Source organism: Carcharodon carcharias, chromosome 7 (genome assembly GCF_017639515.1).
Source record: "Carcharodon carcharias isolate sCarCar2 chromosome 7, sCarCar2.pri, whole genome shotgun sequence".
In the NCBI taxonomy this organism is placed as follows: domain Eukaryota; kingdom Metazoa; phylum Chordata; class Chondrichthyes; order Lamniformes; family Lamnidae; genus Carcharodon; species Carcharodon carcharias.
In genome coordinates, this window is record NC_054473.1 from 4,734,828 (window position 1) to 4,753,680 (window position 18,853).

The 18,853-nt window shown below is 42.4% G+C and overlaps 1 protein-coding gene across 7 annotated transcripts in view; it reads right to left on the reverse strand.

Moving 5' to 3' along the window:
• Nucleotides 1-439: 439 nt before the first annotated feature.
• usp19 (ubiquitin specific peptidase 19) overlaps nucleotides 440-18,853 on the reverse strand; it is a 138,393-nt gene continuing 119,979 nt past the window's right edge. For 4 of the 7 annotated variants that reach the window (XM_041192580.1, XM_041192577.1, XM_041192576.1 and 1 more), the window contains 2 exons: nucleotides 17,081-17,259; nucleotides 2,383-3,934 (listed from right to left, as the gene is read on the reverse strand). In XM_041192580.1, the coding sequence (XP_041048514.1) occupies nucleotides 3,713-3,934; nucleotides 17,081-17,259 (401 nt within the window). In that variant the 3' untranslated portion in view covers nucleotides 2,383-3,712. Of the gene's footprint in view, nucleotides 911-1,430; nucleotides 2,308-2,382; nucleotides 3,935-4,956; nucleotides 5,053-17,080; nucleotides 17,260-18,853 lie in introns of those variants that run through there. The other 3 variants (XR_005943625.1, XM_041192579.1, XM_041192578.1) reach the window with 3 other exon arrangements.

The window sequence follows — 18,853 nt, forward strand, 5'->3', positions numbered from 1 at the left end:
GGGTAAAACTCAGTTCTGTAGCTGTGATTTGCTGTGTTTGGAGTTTGGGTTCTGTCCTGTACTTGATCATTCTTATAATAGGAGGTTGTCAGTTAGTGCAAGGAGGGTGAAAGTAAAACCTGGGTAATCTTCTGATGCTATGGCTGTTCTCACTGGGGGTACAGTTCCTGGATCAGTAACATTACCTGACTGCAATAATTAATCATAGGTCTCCCATGAGCATATAATGTACTTTAGAAAATGTGAGCATTATGGGGTGTCAGATTAACTTAAACTTTTACCAGTTTTGAAAAGTCATCTGCAATATTTTGCTTTTGTGTCAGATTCTACCTTGTGGTAGATTTGAGAGGTCTCAGGGTTTTCTAACTGTTCCCCCCTCTAGTAATTCTGGTAACTACTTCAACATTGGATTACTAGGAAACAAATCACAGCAAAATAATTAAACTTGTGGACAAGTTTATTCAAAATAAAACAGAAACCTCAACTCTCCGGCCCGAACCCTCCAACGATGAGGTCAAATGGTTCAGTGTCTCATCCGGCCAGGGCATATCTCACTGGCCAAGTTTAATTTTCATTACTAATCTATAGATAATGAGGTGGACCGAATTATGTGCATGGGCTACATTCCTTGATTAAGAGAGGCATTGTTGATTGGTTTGGGGAATGTGCAGGTTTAATGGGCTTTGCATGAAGCAACGGAGAGCAGAGACACCGACGGTTGAACAGGGACAGGGCAGGAAGTTCTGCATTCCTGCTTCTCAAGTCCAATCTTGAATGCAATGAAATGGGATGAGGATACAAACTGACAAGTGATTACGTAGGAACCAAACAGCTATTGAAGCTAATCGTGTTGTCTTTGTTGGTTGTAAAAGCTCCACTTCATACCCAATCTTCTGATCTTGGTCTTCAGCTGAGAATAAGATTACATAAAACATTTATAAATTTTGCTCTGGCAGCTTTCAGTCAGGTACACTCTCCACCTTCAAATCTCAACCAGTCAGATGAAATAAATCTCCAGGCACCAGAATCATTAAAATGTTAGTAACAAGACATGCATGCTAATTGTATTGGGTAACTGCACTGTAAGAAATTCCTAAATGATCCAATTTAAAATTTGCCAAAACATGCAGGAGCTAGCATGAAGGTGTGCAGAGATATGGGGCCCAGTCTGTTACAAGGACCACAAGTCATTTCTTTTTTTCAGTTATAGACTTGACCAAGAGCACAAACGTAATGAAGGGAACACACACTCAGGCCCAGTGCCACAGGCACAAGGGATTCCCAATATCAAACAAATTGTTGAGCCAGGGATCAGTGTAACATTAAATTTTCCAAACATGGTAGGGAAAATAAATTAACTTTCATGCAAAACATAACACACCAGCTACTGCAGCAGAGGCCAAAATTAAAAAACCCACTCCACTCTATCCTCATCCAGCAAGTAGTTTAATCAATACGTCCTCTCATCTGCAACGTCCTCCACCTCAGAAACATAGCTCCTCAGAGCCCATTTTTCTATTCAAGCTTACTATTTCAGCCAGTGAATCCAGTGCTCGAGGCAGACACTGATGAGCACCACAGAACTTCTGGCAAAGCTCCTGTCCCCTATTACTTACCGCCACTTTAATTTGCAAATTGACATTAAAAACAATTCCCATTTGTATTTTTTTTTAAAAGATTCAGGAAATGTTACACAAGTCCAAGGACATTTGTTTTTATATATAAAGCAGATTTGAAGAGAGATCTATTTTAAAAAATAAGGAGGTACAACAATTGCAAACAGGTGGCCCAGATGTTATTGCCACAACCATGAGTACATCTAGGTGCTTGACGATCCATAATATGCACAACGGCAACAGAATCATGAATCAAATACATTTGTTCACATCACCTTCAAAAGCCCATTTCAGCAGCAGCTTCACTCCCAGAATGGCATCAATGATACAAAAACACCAAGACAAATCGTTCCCAGCCATCTCATTCCTAGCGGCTACATTTCAAGGACCCAACAGAGAGGAGGAGGGGAGGAAGGTGTGGTGTGGGGGTGTGGGTTGGGGGAATAAATTAGTTTTATGAATTGAGGGGTTGTACATATATATTTTTTGTCCAAAGTGCCAGGCCTCTTGCTGTGACATGCAGTTTATACACAGTCCCCATGACCAATCATCAGTCTACTTCTTCCACGTTTCCATAGGCTGGAGTGCAGTGGTCCGCAGGACGTGTGAACAAGTCAGACACCGAGTCTGGACTCAGCTGGGGAGCTTCTTCGGGGTCCAGATCTGCTCCCCTTGCTGCCTGACTAGAAGCCTGCAAATATAGCAATCCCAAGATTTAGGACAAAAAAAAAGGTACAAAAGTGCCGTGCAAGTCAAAATCCGCTGAAAAAGTACAATAAAAATTTATTATATTTTTCTTTTTAAACTGCACCAGTAAATTTTGTGAATCATACTTAAATCTCAAGCTGATATATTCAAGTGTCAGTGAGATAAAATGAACCTTCAAGTATTCAAAATTGCAAATTAGGTTTAAACTCTCCAGTTTTACATATTTTAAACACATTTTAACATTACAATGTTTTCAATTTTTAAAAAAAATGTACAGTCTGCAGGGGGAGGGCCCTTCATAACTTCCACCTCTACATCAGTGACAAAATACCCATAAGAGTTAGCAGTTTCTGCACAGCAACATTTCAGATACAATGTTAGAAAATTTTTTTTAAAACAACAGAGTATGAATGGACAAAGGATTTATAATCCTAACCGGCTGTTAGTTATGCGACATCCTGCGAAGATACAGTTAACACATTTCAGTCCGTGAAAGATAACAGCGGATTACATGGGTTATGCTGGCTTGTTCTGCAAAAACATCATACACATAATTAATGCGTTCTCACGCTCTGACATTTTTCAATTTTCGGTCCCTTCATTTTAAAATTACGTTTCTTCCTCTACCCTGCACATTTCCCCGGTCTTGAGAGAAAGAGAGAGTGAGGAAGACAGACAGCAACGCTGCTCCCTGAATGGTTGCGGGTTTGGCTCCAAGACAACCTGAGTTAGCTACTATTGTGCTACTCCTCCCTTCCTCTGGGAAACTAAACCATGTTGGTAGCTTCAGATGCATGGGTGCGATCCAGATTACGAGGGTGCTCGTGCCCTGGTCTCTCCACAGCAGAAACAAACCAGCTCGGTGACCAAGTTTAGCATGTTTCAAAAAAAACTTTTGAGTGCTTATTTTAAGGGTTAACTGAAAATTCTTAATAAATAAATCATTCATAATTAAAGAGGCACTAAGATCAAACAACAGTCTGAGGACTAAGACTACCAGTATTCAACTTTTATTTTTCATTTGTAAAGATGGAAGTAGATTTAATGAGCAGTAAAAAAAAGGTTATTGCTACCTCTAACCTTCCCCTATGAAAAAGCTCATGGATGGAACGTGCAATGTCTGCAATTTTTCACTTTAAACTTTTGTTTTTAAAATTTAATTTGTTGATCAATAAGACAGCACTAAGCTGTGGAATATGGAGTACACAAAAAAGCCCCAGGCATTTACAGGGCGAGTCTGTCATATATATGATTAAAACAAAGAAGTAGCTACATCAAAAGGGAAAAACACACACGTTGACAAGTAACGAAGGACTAGTGTTGTGAATTAGCTGCTGGGCAGCTATGTGAACAAGCAGCATTGTCCTGACTGCTGTGATCTGCATGCCCTAAATGATCAGTGGGTACAGGACGTTTACAAAGAGAGCTAGTATTGCAGCTAAAGTGCTGAGAACAAAGTATCGGATGCAATCTTGGTCTGGGTAGTCTGTGAGCTGAGTTCCTGAGAAATCCTCGTTGATCCGAGACTGCAGTGGCCTAAGTCCCTGATTATGCCTGCTGTGTGTGCGTGGTGCCTCTTCCGCCTCCAACTCCTGCCATATTAGAGAAGCCTGCGGTTTGTGGAAACTCTGTCAGCCTCTCGCAAAAGAACAGTGTAATACAGGCCTTCTCTAACTCAAGCTCCCGATAAAACACAAAATTGCCTTTTGGTCCAGTAAGCAAGAGAGATGTGCAAGAGGCTCTGGGGAAATAACAGTGGAGCAACAACAAAGCAATAGGTTGAATATTTATGCTTTAGGAAAAATTGGAAATCCATGTGTTCATGTTGGTGAAGTGTGGGAGATATGTACAGCCATGGGGTTTGGGCACACACTTGTGCGGAGTTGGTGCACACACGTGTGCGGGATGGGGTGTGTGTGAGGTGGGTGTGTGGATGGATGTGTGTAACATTTGAGCCAAATGAAGGGGAATAACCAGTTTTGGAATTCAAGGTAATGTTTCCTTCTCCACTTGAGATGAGGTAACAAATGTAATCATGCAGTACAGAAGGCCCCGGCTTTCATCTCTAATCTGTGCTTAGAATTCAGCTCTGGCCCAGAGGGAGGCAGCTGGCAGTATTTGCCATCAGACAGCTCTTTAGCGAGCACCTCAAAAACCATGCTTAAACACCCACATGCACTGCATTTCTCTAACGAGCAATCACAGTTATGCAGGTTAAAAATCAATCGAGCGTCCCTACTCCTAGCCACCATCCCAGTATCAGAGTGAGTGTTACATTGTCAGACACAGGGCTGGTCTCTGGTTGGATGCCTTCTGCAATCACAGTGGAAACACAAGTATCAAGAGTGAGCTAGCTCTGGCAGAGACTGGGTGAAATTGGGAAAGAAAACTGGTTTCCTGAAGTGAGTGGGACAATTTCCAACAGGCTGCTCAGTGTAAACTGTTACCCCAGAACATTTTGCACATTCCAAGTTGCAATTGATGAACCAAGATCAAACGCTAGGGCTAAAGTTGGGACAAGCATACTTGAGAACGGGCTCTTTCTAATGAACAAAGTGGATTAAGTACCATGGGCTGCAAGTTTACTTTTAACTGGCTGTGTTTAGCCTCTCCCACCCCCACCACAACTCACACCAAATCAGAGGAGTTCAAAAAGCAGCACGACTCTCAAGTTAGCTTGTCTGAAGTTACCACAGGAGACATTGCATCAAAACAGAGAAAAAGAGAGCTGTGTAAACATAACAGGATAAAATATATTCAATTATCACTGGGATTAAGTCAACATGAACTATATACTATTTAAAAATACTATATAAACACATGTTTAAAGCCTTTGCATGTCATTAAAATATATTTCCATTCACCTGCTAATCTGAGGTAAATTGAGGGGCATAAATGGTCAGATGTAATATAATTCAGTTTTAGTCAGTAGCTGATTTTGCCATATTATACATCACGTCCCAGACCAGTATGTGCATAACAGGCAGGCACATCTTCCCTGGGAATAATGGTGACTGGGGGTGGGGGGTGGAAATGGTAATCCTGCTCCTGATCAGCACCAAGTACTCTATTGGGAAGTGTGGGTGTTTCACTGTCAGGAGAGAACAGCAAGGGGCTTGAATAAGATGCCTCTTTTCGTTGAATGACCAACACACACTGCCTAGGGAGATACAGTGACCTGTGCCAGGTGCCAGAATGGAGCTAATGCCCATATGGCCCAAAGGGTGGGGTTGGGGCGAGAAGCAGCATGCAGTCACCACTTGGGGGGGATTGGGAGAGAACAGGAGGAAAAATAATAGATATCCAAATATGGAGCCGGCACTACCTGACTAACAATGGAGGAGGTTGCAGTAATACTGTTTGTAGTAAAATCACAATGTATATTTTAAACACAATCACAACTTCACTAAAGTCACTAAGAAATTTATCATCTGATAAATGAACCTGGACCATCTTGGAGCACTGCAATTTCAGTCCAAGAGGTTCCTGAAACATTACAAATCCTCCATGATTATGCAGGATAAAATCCTCACACAGCTTTAGGCTACTTTTCCCCAGTGAGGCTCTGTACGGAGGTCCATTCAACCCTACAAAATAGAGACAGCAGTGTGATTTGAAAACACAATCACTTGGGTGCCACACTGCAAATGACCTGGGCAGGAGATTGGCACAGGATACATCAGCTCTGAAGAAGAGTCATATGGACTCGAAGCGTTAACTCTGTTTCTCTCTCCACAGATACTGCCAGATCTGCTGAGCTTTTCCAGCATTCTATGTTTAACATCAGAACACAGGGAATGAAGAAGGTTTACTTGGGAATCAAGCTAACAGTTTACAGGGAGAGAGTTGGATCACATTATGGGGCATCCAACCAATGCTGGATTGAGAAAGGAAGGTGGAGGCAGGTTAACATCTTGGGTGGTTTCTTTAGAAGTCTGAAGAAGCTTAACCTCTCTCTTTATCCCTTTGGACACAGACTGACCAGTTTATTGTTCTCATTTCAGTTTTGCCTTGATTCTATATATAACCAGCCTCATCCCGCACTCCCTACATACCCTGGATGCTGGCAGAGCAGCGCACACAGAGCTGGAGCAGTGTTTGCAGGGATACTAATGAAACAGATCAACTAAAAGTAAGGAACAGCAGGAGACAGGGTGAGGTTATGCAAAGAAAGGTCACCTTTGAGCACTTAATCTTACCAAAGCATGAACATGGATATCCCCAAGAGAAATCAATACAAAATTATTTTTAGATAATGTTTTGTTTTTAAAAAAAAGGCAAACACACAAAGGAGACAGTCGCAGGCATTATCACAGAATAATTTTAAAGGGCCTTCAGCAAACTAGTCAGCAAGAAGCATGTATTTCCCCACCTGCACATGGATTAGAAAAGACAGAGCTTTGAAAAACCAGAGGCAGTTTCACTGTTTCGGAACTGAGGTTTAACAATGAAAGCGCTGAATATGAAATCTGAAGAGTTTCTGGCTGGTGAGCGTGGTTGGGAGACAAATGCTGCAAACTCAGACTGTCAGGGTCTAACGTGTTAGATCCACAAACCCTTGTTATGCTTTTGGGGTGGGTGGGGGTAGAAAGACGTCTTGTCCATCTCCGATTCCATTGTCTAACTCACAGTCCAGAACTAATGGCTGTTAAGCATCGTGCAAATTATTGATCGAAAATGCAAAATACTGCAGACGCTGGAAATCTGAAATGAAATCAGAAAATGCTGGAAATACCCAGCAGCTCTGGCAGCAACCATGGAGAGAGAAACAGAGTAAACGTTTCCAGATGGAGGCCTTTCATCTGAAAGGTGATCAGGCTGAAATGTTAACTTTTTCTTTCTCCACAGATGTTGCCTGGCCTGATTATTTCCAGTATTTTCTGTTATTATTGGAAACTGCCACTATTGTGGGGTCAGCTATTGAACAGTAAGCCAAGAAAATGCTCTAATGGGCAGAAGCAGACTGTACTTAGCTGCGAGGGCCTTCACATAGTAGATAGGGAGAAGCTGCTTCCAATGGCAGGAAGGTCAGTAACTAGAGGGAACAGATTTAAAGTAACTGGGAAAAGAACCAGAGGCAAGAGGAGGTGTAATATTTTCATACGGCAAGTTATGATCTGGAATGCAGTGCCTGAAATGAAGCAGAGTCAACAGGAACTTTCAAAAGGGAATTGGATACATATTTGAAAAGGGAAAAAAGTTGCAGGGCTCTGGGGAAAGAGCCAGGGATGGGACTAATTAGATGGTTCTTTCAAACAGTGGGCAAGATTTGTTAAGCAAGTGGGCAAAGATCTGGCAAATGGAGTATAACGTGGGAAAATGTGAAATTGTCCATTTTGGCAGGAAGAATAAAAAAATAGGCATATTATCTAAATGGTGAGAGATTGCAGAGCTCAGGTTTGAGGGGTTTGGATGCCCTAGTGCATGAATCACAAAAGGTTAGTATGTAGGGTACAGCAAGTAATTAGGAAAGCTAACAGAATGTTATCATTTATTGTGAGGGGAAATGATTACTAAAGTAGGGAGGTTATGCTTCAGTTATACAGAGCACCAGCAAGACCACATCTGGAGTAGTGTGTGCAGTATTGGCTTCCTTATTTAAGGAAGGATATAAATGCATTGGAAGCTGTTCAGAGAAGGTTTACTAGACTAGTACCAGGAATGGGCGGGTTGTCTTATGAGGAAAGGTTGGACAGGTTAGGCTTGTATCCACTGGAGTTTAGAGGAGGAAGAGGTGAATTGATTGAAACATTTAAGATCCTGAAGGGTCTTGACAAGGGGGATGCGAAAGGGATGTTGCCTCTTGTGGGAGAATCTAGAACTAGGGGTCACTGTTTGAAAATAAGGGGTTGTCCATTTAAGGCAGGTGAGGAGAAATTTTTCCTGAGGGTCGTGAGTCTTTGGAACTCTAATCCTCAAAAAGGTGATGGAAGCAGAGTCTTTGAATATTTTTAAGGCAGATAGATTCTTGATAAGCGAGGGGATGTAAAGTTATTGCGGTAGGCAGGAATGTGGAGTTGAGGTTACAATCAGATCAGTCATGATCTTATTGAATGGCGGAGAAGGCTCAAGGACCCGAGTGGCTCCTAATTCGTATATTCATATGTAAAGAGCTAGCATAAGACCAAGGTGCTGAATAGCCTCCTCCTGTGCTGTATGATAGGTGCAGTTACTCATTACACCACCATACCTTCTGTTATAAAGAGGGAGCACTCTGGCTCTTTTCCTAATGCTTTGGAAAGCTAACAGTATCAGAATGTTAATTCTAATGTATTTGTTCTGGGATGTGGGTGACATGAACAACACAATATTGCCCTGCCCTAGTTGCTCTGAGGGCATTTAGGGTATGGTTGGAGTCAAATATAAACCAGTCTGGGCATGTGCTAGGGCCCCCTTCCCTGAAAAATAATCCTACAGCTTTTATGGCCATTCTTTGTATTGCTAGACTACAAATGGCCAGGTTTTACTGAAGTCATTTCCACAACTGAAAATTTTCAAAACCAAGATTAGTAGATTTTCGTTGGGTAAAGGTATCAAGGAACATAAAGCAAAGGTTTTGTGTAAGCGAAATTGGGTTTGACTAATTTATTAATGTGCAATGATGAAATAACAAGCAATGTGATGAAGGGGAACCTCTGGATGTAGTCTACTTAGATTTCCAGAAGGCTTTTGACAAGATACATCAAAGGTTATGAGACACAATAAGAACTCATGGTGCAGGGAGTAACATTAACATGGATAGAGGATTGGTTAGCTAACCGGAAACAGTAGGCATAAATGGGTCATTTTCGGGTTGGCAAGATGCACCAAGTGCAGTGCCATAGTGATCCATATCAATGACTTGGATAAAGGGACTGAAGCATAGTTGCTAAATTTGCTGATGACACAAAGTAGGAAAGTAAGCTGTGAAGAGGACATAAGTCATCTGCAAAGGCACATAGATAGGTTAAGTGAGTGGGCAAAAATTTAGCAGATGGAGTAGAATTTGGGAAAGTGTGAACTTGTCCACTTTGGCAGGAAGAATAAAAAAGCAGCACATTATTTAAACGGAGGGAGATTACAGAACTCTTGAGGTAGAGGGATCTGGGTGTTCTGGTGCACGAACCAGAAAAAGTTACTGTGCAGATGCAGCAAGTGATTAAGAAGGCAAATAGAATTTGCTGTTTATTGCAAGGGGGATGGAATATAGAAGTGGGGATGTTTTGCTACAGTTGTACAGGGCATTGGTGAGACCATATCTGGAATACTGTGTACAGTTCCGGTCTCCTGCATCCGAGGATATTAACGGAAGTGGCTACAGAAATAGTGGATGCACTGGTAGTAATCCTCCAAGAATCCTTAGATTTTGGAAGAGTCCCAGAGGATTGGAAAACTGCCAATGTAACATCCTTATACAAAAAGGGAAGGAGACAAAAAAAAAACAGGTAACATGGTCCAGTTAGCTTAACATCTATCATGGGGAAAATGTTAGAGTCTATTATAAAGGATGTAATGGCATTTAGAAATACATAATCTAATCAAGCAGAGTCAGCATGGCTTCATGAAAGGGAAATAATGCCTAACAAATTTATGAGAATTCTTCGAGGTAACAAGCAGGATAGATAAAAGGGAACCTGTAGACATAATGTACTTGGATTTCCAAAAGGCCTTCGATAAGGCTACTTAATAAGATAAGAGCTCATGGTTTTGGGGGTAGTATAACAGCATGGATAGAGAATTGGCTTGGGGGTAGTATATTAGCATGGTTAGAGGGTTGGCTAACTAATAGAAAACAAAGTTGGGGTAAGGGGGGCATTTTCAGGATGGCAACCTGTAACTAGTGGAATGCCACAGGGATCAGTATGTAGTATTACAATATATATTAATGACTTGGATGAGGGAAGTGAATGTACTATCGCCAAGTTTGGGAAATAGGCGGGAAGGCAAGTGGTGAGAATGACAAAAGGAGTCTACAGAGGGATATAGACAGGTTAAGTGAGTGGGCAAAAACTTGGCAGATGGAATATAATGTGGGAAAATGTGAGGTTATGCACTTTGGCAGCAAGAATAGAGGAGTTGAATGTTATTTAAATGGAGAAAGAGTGCAGAAAGCTGCAGCACAGAGGGATTGTGCATGAATCCCAAAAAGCTAACATACAAGTTCAACAGGTAATAGGGAAGGCAAATGGAATATTGGCCTTTATTTCAAAGGGAATGGAGTACAAAAATAGGGAAGTCTTGCTATAACTATACAAGGCACTAGTTAAACCACACCTAGAATACTGTGAACACTTTTGGTCCCCTTATCTAAGTAAAGATATACTGGCATTGGAGACAGTCCAAAGAAGGTTCACTAGGTTGATCCCAGGTATGGAGGGATTTTCTTATGAGGAGGTTGAGTAGGTTGGGCCTGTACTCACTGTAGTTTAGAAGAATGAGAGGCGACCTTATTGAAACATATAAGGTTCTTAGGGGGCTTGACAGGGTAGATGCTGAGAGGTTGTTTCCCCTTGTGGGAGAGTCTAGGATCAGAGGGCATAATCTCAGAATAAGGGGGCGCCCATTTAAAACAGAGATAAGGAGGGTAGTCAATCTATGGAATTCTTTACTGCAGAAGATTGTGGAAGCTGGGTCATTAAGTATATTCAAAACTGAGGTAGACAGATTTTTAATCAATAAGGGAATCGAGGGTTATGGGGAAAAGGCAGGAAAGTGGAGTTGAGGATTATCAGATCAACATGGTCTCATTGAATGGCAGAGAAGACTTGATGGGCCAAATGACCTACTTCTGCTCCTACGTCTTATTTTCCTATTTAAGGAAGGCTATAATTGCATTGGAAGTCGTGATGAAAAAGTTCATTTGGCTGATTCCTGGTATGAAGACGTTATCTTATGATGAAAGGCTGTACAGGCTGGGTCTGTATCCACTGGAGTTTAGAAGAATGAGAGGTGATATTATTGAAACATTCAAGATCCTGATGGGACTTGACAGAGTGGATGCTGGAAGGATGTTTCCCCTTATGAGGGAAACTCAAACTATGGGCCACACAGTTTAAAAATAAGCGGTCTCTCATTTAAGACAGAGGTGAGGAGAAATCTTTCTCCAGGAGTCCTAAGTCTGTGGAACTCTCTTCTCCAGAGTGGTAGAGGCAGGACCACTGAATTTTTTGTTTTTTTAAGGCCAAGGTAGATAGATTCTTTACTAACCAGGGAGTCAAAAGATATTGGAGGGCTAGGCAAGAAAGTGGCATTGAGGCCACAATCAGATCAGCCGTTATCTTGCTGAATGGCAGAGCAGGCTCGAGGGGCCAAATGGCCAAGTTGTATGTTCATGGATAAATGGAGCTCAGGTACAGATTAGCCACAATCTCACTGAATAGTAGAACAGGTTCAAGGAGCTGAATGTACTATATTCCTAACTTGCATTGGTGGGATTTGAGCTGGCAACCTGGTATTATAACAGCCCCTATGCTTCTTCATAGCCAGTCCCTCAGGATCAAGGATGATTTGCTTCCATTCTGGTTTGTTGGGTTCTGAGATGGCTGATAAATCCAATGCGTGACCAACAGAGTCTGCCACTTGTGGGGCAGGTGGTGCTTGAAGTGCCAGATAGATGAGGTGCTGGGAGGTTTGTGCACTCTCTCCAATGCCTTGACTTCAGCTCTGCATGTTCACAATGAAGTCTCTCGATATGCTCCGTGCCTTCCCAAACAAACCTTCTCAATTTTGGATGAGGACATCCCCAAGATGTTCCATGCTAATGTACCCTACCTTTCAGAAACATAGAAAACTTACGGAGGCCATTTTTGTCAACTGCTTGAATAAGAGGTCTTCAGCCACTTCCCAACTCTTGGACCGTAGCCTTGGATTTGCACTTGAAATGCTGTAACCCACAAGTTTTGTTTTAGGTATTGGAGGTGTTGGCAGGCTTAAAAGTGGACAAATCTCCAGGTCCAGATGATTTATGTCCCAAACTGCTGAGGGAGGTAAGGGAGGAGATCGCAGGGGCTCTGACCCAAATTTTTAATTCCTCTCTGGCCTCGGGGGAGGTGCCAGAGGACTGGAGAACAGCTAATGTGGTTCCGCTATTTAAGAAGGGTTGTAGAGATAAGCCAGGGAACTACAGGCCAGTGAGTCTCACGTCAGTGGTAGGGAAACTATTGGAGAAAATTCTGAAGGAGAGAATCTATCTCCACTTGGAGAGGCAAGGTTTGATCAGGGATACTCAGCATGGCTTTGTCAGAGGGAGGTCATGCCTAACAAATTTGATTGAATTTTTTGAGGAGGTGACCAGGTGTGTAGATGAGGGTAGTGTAGTTGATGTAGTTTATATGGATTTCAGCAAAGTCTTTGACAAGGTCCCACATGGGAGACTTATAAAGAAGGCAAAGGTGCATGGGATACAGGGTAATTTGATAAGGTAGATTCAAAATTGGCTTAGTTTTAGGAGATAGAAGGTGATGACAGAAGGCTGCTTTAGTGACTGGAATCCAGTATCCAGTGGTGTACCACAGGAATTTGTGCTGGGTCCCCCATTATTTGTCATTTATATAAATGACATAGATGACTATGTGGGGGGTAGGATTATTAAGTTTGCGGATGACACAAAGATTGGCCAGGTGATTAACAGTGAGGTTGTGTGTCTTGGGCTACAGGAAGATATAGACGGGATGGTCAAATGGGCAGATAAGTGGCAGATGGAATTTAACCCTGAAAAGTGAGGTGATACACTTTGGAAGGAGTAATTTGACAAGGAAGTATTCAATGAACGGCATGACACTAGGAAGTTCTGAGGAACAAAGGGACCTTGACGTGTGTGTTCATAGATCTCTGAAGGTGGAGGGGTTGTTAGTGGGGTGGTGAAAAAGCCATATGGGACAGTTGCCTTTATCAATCGAGGCATAGATTACAGAAGTAGGGAGGTCATGTTGGATTTGTATAGAACCTTGGTGAGGCCACAGCTGGAGTACTGTGTGCAGTTCTAGTCACCACATTATAGGAAGGATGTGACTGCACTGGAGGGGGAGCAGAGGAGATTCACCAGGATGTTGCCTGGGATGAAACATTGAAGTTATGAAGAGAGGTTGGATAGACTTGGGTTGTTTTCGTTGGAGAAGAAAAGACTGAGGGGGTGACCTGATCGAGGTGTACATGATCATGAGGTGCATGGACAGGGTGGATATGGAGCTATAAACAAAAAACTGCGGATGCTGGAAATCCAAAACAAAAACAGAAATACCGGAAAAACTCAGCAGGTCTGGCAGCATCGGCAGAGAAGAATAAAGTTGACGTTTTGAGTCCTCATGACCCTGCAGCCTGTTCCCCTTAGTTGAAGGGTCAGTCACGAGGGGACATAAGTTCAAGGTGAGGGGCGGAAGGTTTAGGGGGATGTGAGGAAAAACCTTTTTACCCTGAGGGTGGTGACGGTCTGGAATGCGCTGCCTGGGAGGGTGGTGGAGGCGGGTTGCCTCACATCCTTTAAAAAGTACCTGGATGAGCACTTGGCACGTCATAACATTCAAAGTTATGGGCCAAGTGCTGGTAAATGGGATCAGGTCAGTAGGTCAGGTGTCGGTGCAGACTCAATGGGCCGAAGGGCCTCTTCTGCACTGAGAGATTCTGTGACAATGAGGGTTTCTGCCTCTACCACCCTTTTAGGCAGTGAATTCCAGACTCCACCATACGCTGCGTGGGAGAATTTCTCAATTCCCTCTAATTCTTCCACCAATTACTTTAAATTGCTGCCCCCTGGTTATTGACCTCTCTGCTAAGGTAAATAGGTCCTTCCTATCCATACTTATCTTGGCCCCTCAACTTTGCACACTTTAATTAAATCTCCCCTCATGCTCCTCTGTTCAAAAGAAGACAACCTCAGCCTGTATAATCTTTCCTCTGAACTAAAATTCTCCACTTTTGGCAACATCCTGATATGTCTCTTCTGTTCTGTCTCTCGTACAATCACATACTTTCTGCAATGCACTGACCAGACTTGAATGAAGTACTCTAGCTGTGGCCAAACTAGTGTTTAATACACTTGTAGCATAACCTCCCTGCTGTTATTCTATAAGCCTCGGCCAATAAAGGAAAAGATCCTGCCTGCCTTCTTAAGCACCTGATCTACGTGTCCTGCTATCATCAGGGATCTGTGGGCATTTTAAAAAATTCATTTACGGGATGTGAGCGTCACTGGCTGGGCCAGCATTTATTGCCCATCCCTAATTGCCCTTGAGGTGGTGATGGTGAGCTGCTTTCTTGAACCGCTGCAGTCCACCCACAGTGCTGTTAAGGACGGAGTTCCAGGATTTTGACACAGCAACAGTGAAGGAACAGCGATATATTTCCAAGTCAGGATGGTGAGTGGTTTGGAGGGGAACTTCCAGGTGGTGGTGTTCCCATCTATCTGCTGCCCTTGTCCTTCTAGATGGTAGCGGTCGTGGGTTTGGAAGGTGCTGCCTAAGGAACTCTCCAGTGCTCTCACTATTGCAATCAAAACTCTTTGCAGTCTATTGCTCTCAGTTTCTCAGCAACTACCCACTTCCTTCAGTCTTGCCTTTCTCCAACAATCTATAAACACCCAAACATTCAAGTATGGTGTCACTGAAGCATTAAGTCTTCTACTCTTTTAACCCCAGTGGTGTCCTGCCCTTTCAGCTGTTCCAAAACAACGGCATCAGAATAATTCTTTTCACTGAGCTGGTGGTGGGAGCAGAAATGGCTCTAGAAATTGAGGTGGAAGAACAAGAATTCATATTTCAGCAACAGAATTTCAGAATAGCATGAAGATAGTCCTTCAACTGGGAGACCAGCCAAATTTCATTTGAAAACTTTTAATTTAAATTTCTAAACGCAACTATTCAAGGCAAGGTCAGGACTTTATCTTTGGATATTCCTTCAAGGAGTCAGAGAAAACTATGAAAATGAAACAATTTCTCATTGAAACTTGTACTTACACAGATTTGCAGACAATGTGGTTTTAGTTTCTGCATACAAAGGTGCTTAACTTTTTATTAACTATGCCAATCTTGCAGAACTGGCTTTTGGTTTTACATTAATCTGGTTTAGATATACATTCCAGCTCCCAGGCTAGCTAGTGAATTAAACCCAACACCAGAGGTGGTACATTCATTTGTCACCTGGTTGCATGTCAGACATCACATTAATGTGCAGGATGCTAAAAAGATCCTTAAAACCAAACTAGAAAGATTTAAAAGAGACAGGGGTGTTTCAAGTGATAACAGAGTGCAATGACTTAGATGAAGAAATAAAGAACCATATGTCCAAGTTTGCTGACAAGGGTTAGGTTGCAAAGTAAATAGCGTAGATGGGAGCAGAATGGTGCAAGGGGGCAATGATTGACTGAGTGGGCAGAACTGTGGCAGATGGAGCTCAAGCCACTCTGAGCTCAAGAGGAACTGATCAGAGCATTTTCTAAATTGAGAGAAGCTAGGAGCTGCGTAGAAGTAAAGAGATTTAGAGGTCTAAGTACTGAAATACAAAAAAAATGACTAATGAAACGTTGGCCTTTATCTCAAAGGAATACAAGGAGATGGGAATTATGCTAAGGTTGTATAAAGCTCTGGTTGGCCACGCTGGTGTAACTAGGTTCAGTTCTGGGCATCACGCCATCTAAAAAGCTGCTTGCTCCATGGCAAAGCCTCAGCCAGAGTCTTCTACTTGCCAATTAATCAGCACCCCTTTTTCCTGTAGTATAATTGCTGTGATTGTTTGAAATTTGGCATTGTGTTTGCCCTGATGAGTGTAAAATGAACTCTTTCAACGTCTCTTTTCAGCAATAATCTGTTTATATTTCTCATTCCTTCGAACACTAACCAAATGCCCCATTAATCCTCTCAGTCCAAAAGAATACAACTCTATCCTTTCCTTGACATGGCAGAAATGTAATCATTGAGTGTTGACTCCATCAGATGATGTTAGCCACAGCACCGAGTCCAAGACATTAGCATGTGGCAAAAATGTGTGGGAGAGATGAAAATTTGCCAGGCTGTGTTGGTTTAACTGTTTTCAATTGGGGTAGTAAGAACTACTACACTGGACCTGCCTGTCACTGGACTGGGGAACAAAAGAACAAGAGTTTCTGGTATCTGGTCAATGATTCCTATTGGAAAGTGTATACATGGGGCCACTGAATGAGGAGATGAGATCAGGTTAGCAGCAATACTCCACATTATTGACTGGATTCAAGCAGTAATGCATAAACAGTTAAATCCACCAATGGGTATTCCTGTTATAAAGCGGCATGCCTTTCTAGGACACTAATCCATCTCCAGGAGGATAAGGGAAAATACGTTAAGGACAAAGTATTTTCAGGACTAAATGAACAGGAAATGCAGCACATGTTCCTTCGAGAGATCAATGCATTTGAAACTGCTTCAGTGATGTGGTCACAACCAGTTGACCTGGCAATTTCAAAAGCAGAGCAAGTCACCTTGAACAAGATTACATGGAAGGTGCAACATATGTCATTTGATTTTGTCACCACAAGCACCTTGGGAAAAGCCATTTCTTATGCAACATCTTTATGGAGAGTACTCATTCAGAGGCTTGCACAGAACATACTGTTAATTGGCAAGTCAACTGAAATGGCAATTGGATATCTGCACATTCCTGATTATGCAGGGAGGAAGAGAACGAAGTGATTGCACAGAGAACTTTGGTAACTTTTCTATCAGTGTAGAGATAGCCACAAACAATACATCGTTTCTCTGTTACAAAAGGCTGAAGAGCTAGGGATGAGAATCTCCCCCCTCACTACAAACCTGGGAGGCTGTTCCTTCTGCTTCAGCTGTGCACTCTGTTCCACGTGTTGCAGCTCTCGTCCGTGAAGGCCTTACCACTGGAGAATTGCGGCGACGGTAGAACAGTACATATGCATGTCGTGCAACCACCTGGCTTTCGTCGACCGTCGTGACAGTGCTGTCATCAAAGAGACGCCAACCTGCACAGGAAGATGGTGGTTACCACAGTGACAGAGTTGACACAACAGGTACTTAAAGGCAGACAGTGAACTGAGGGACACACTCAGCACAGTGGATGTTTGGCTGGGGGCAATGAGAATCCTTCATGTTGTTGCATGTTGCAACATTGGAAATGCGATTATGAAGTTGTTCTTGGTTCAGTATTTCAGGAAAAAGCCTGCTATTTTGAACAAAGCTTCCATTTTACTAAAGATAATGAACTGATGAAATCTTCAAGTATTCATTTACACAAACAAAGAAAAAGAACTCTTACCCCAATGCATTTTACACAAAGACACATAAATTATCCTTTTAGTAATCATCCTTTACTAATTATATGAGGAAAGCAAGGAAGAATAATGGCTACATTTTCATTAAATTTTTTTTAAAGTTTCCTATTTTCACCTGGCCTCTAAATGATTGCTGGAGTAAGTTTCAGAGATCTGAAACCCTCACTCCTGCATCATTCTTCAAGTAGTTGCCGTGTGGGTGTTTCCATCGAGGTAAATGGAGTGACCAGCACCGACTCCTTCACCATCAATGTCCGCAGACCCGGACCACAATCAAGACGGGGAACTCAGGCTGATTTTATCCAAATGGCGAGAAACTATGAATTGTAGAGATTTGAGAGTTCAAGTGCACAAATCATTAAAATCTAGTGGACAGGTACAAAAAGCAATCAAAAAAAGGTTAATGGAATGTTGGCCTTTATCTTAAGAGCAATGAATATAAGGGGAAGAAGTGACGCTTCAGTTGTTCAGGTCCTTGATTAGATGTCATCTGAAGTGCAGCGTTCAGCTTCAGCACCACAAGTTCACCAGAATGATGCTAGGTTTTAGATGGTTAAATTATGAGGACAGGCTGCATAAACCTAGGTTGTATTCCCTTGAATATGCGTGATTGAAGGGTCACTTGATACTTGGCTGCAACGTTTGAAAAAGATTCAACAGGGTAAATAAAGGGAAACTATTTCCTCTGGGGTGGGGGTGGTCCACAACAAAGGTTGGGAGGGGTGGGGAGAGAAGGTGGGAATAACCTTAAAATTAGAGCCAGGTCACTCAGGGGTGATGTCAGGAAGCATTTCACAAAGGGCAGTGGAAATCCAAAACACACACACCCCCAAAAGGCTGTAGATGCTGGGGATCAATTGGAGATTTCATGACAGAGATCTATAGATTTTTGTTGGGTAAGGGTATCGGGAGATGAGAGCACAGGTAGAAAATTGGATTTGAGGGGCAGGTCAGCCATGATCAAATAGAATGAGAATAGGCTGAAGGAGCTGATGGCTGCCTCCTGTTCTTCTGTAATGGACAGGAGTAACTGAATGGTCTCCTCCTGTTCCTATGCTTCTCCCTGACCCAGAGGCAGCAAGGACAATGGTAGCATCCCAATTGGAAAGTCTGGGCCCAGGCCAGTTATCTTAGTACAGGATTGGGACCTTGCTGATCTGCATATCCTATTATCTGATTGATCAACGTCTTTTCCTTTCTGATCGACTGAGAAAACTGCCCTTTCTTTGAAAGCCTCTAGAAGACAAATCGTTTAATAAATGTTCTATTATCCATGGATCCAAAA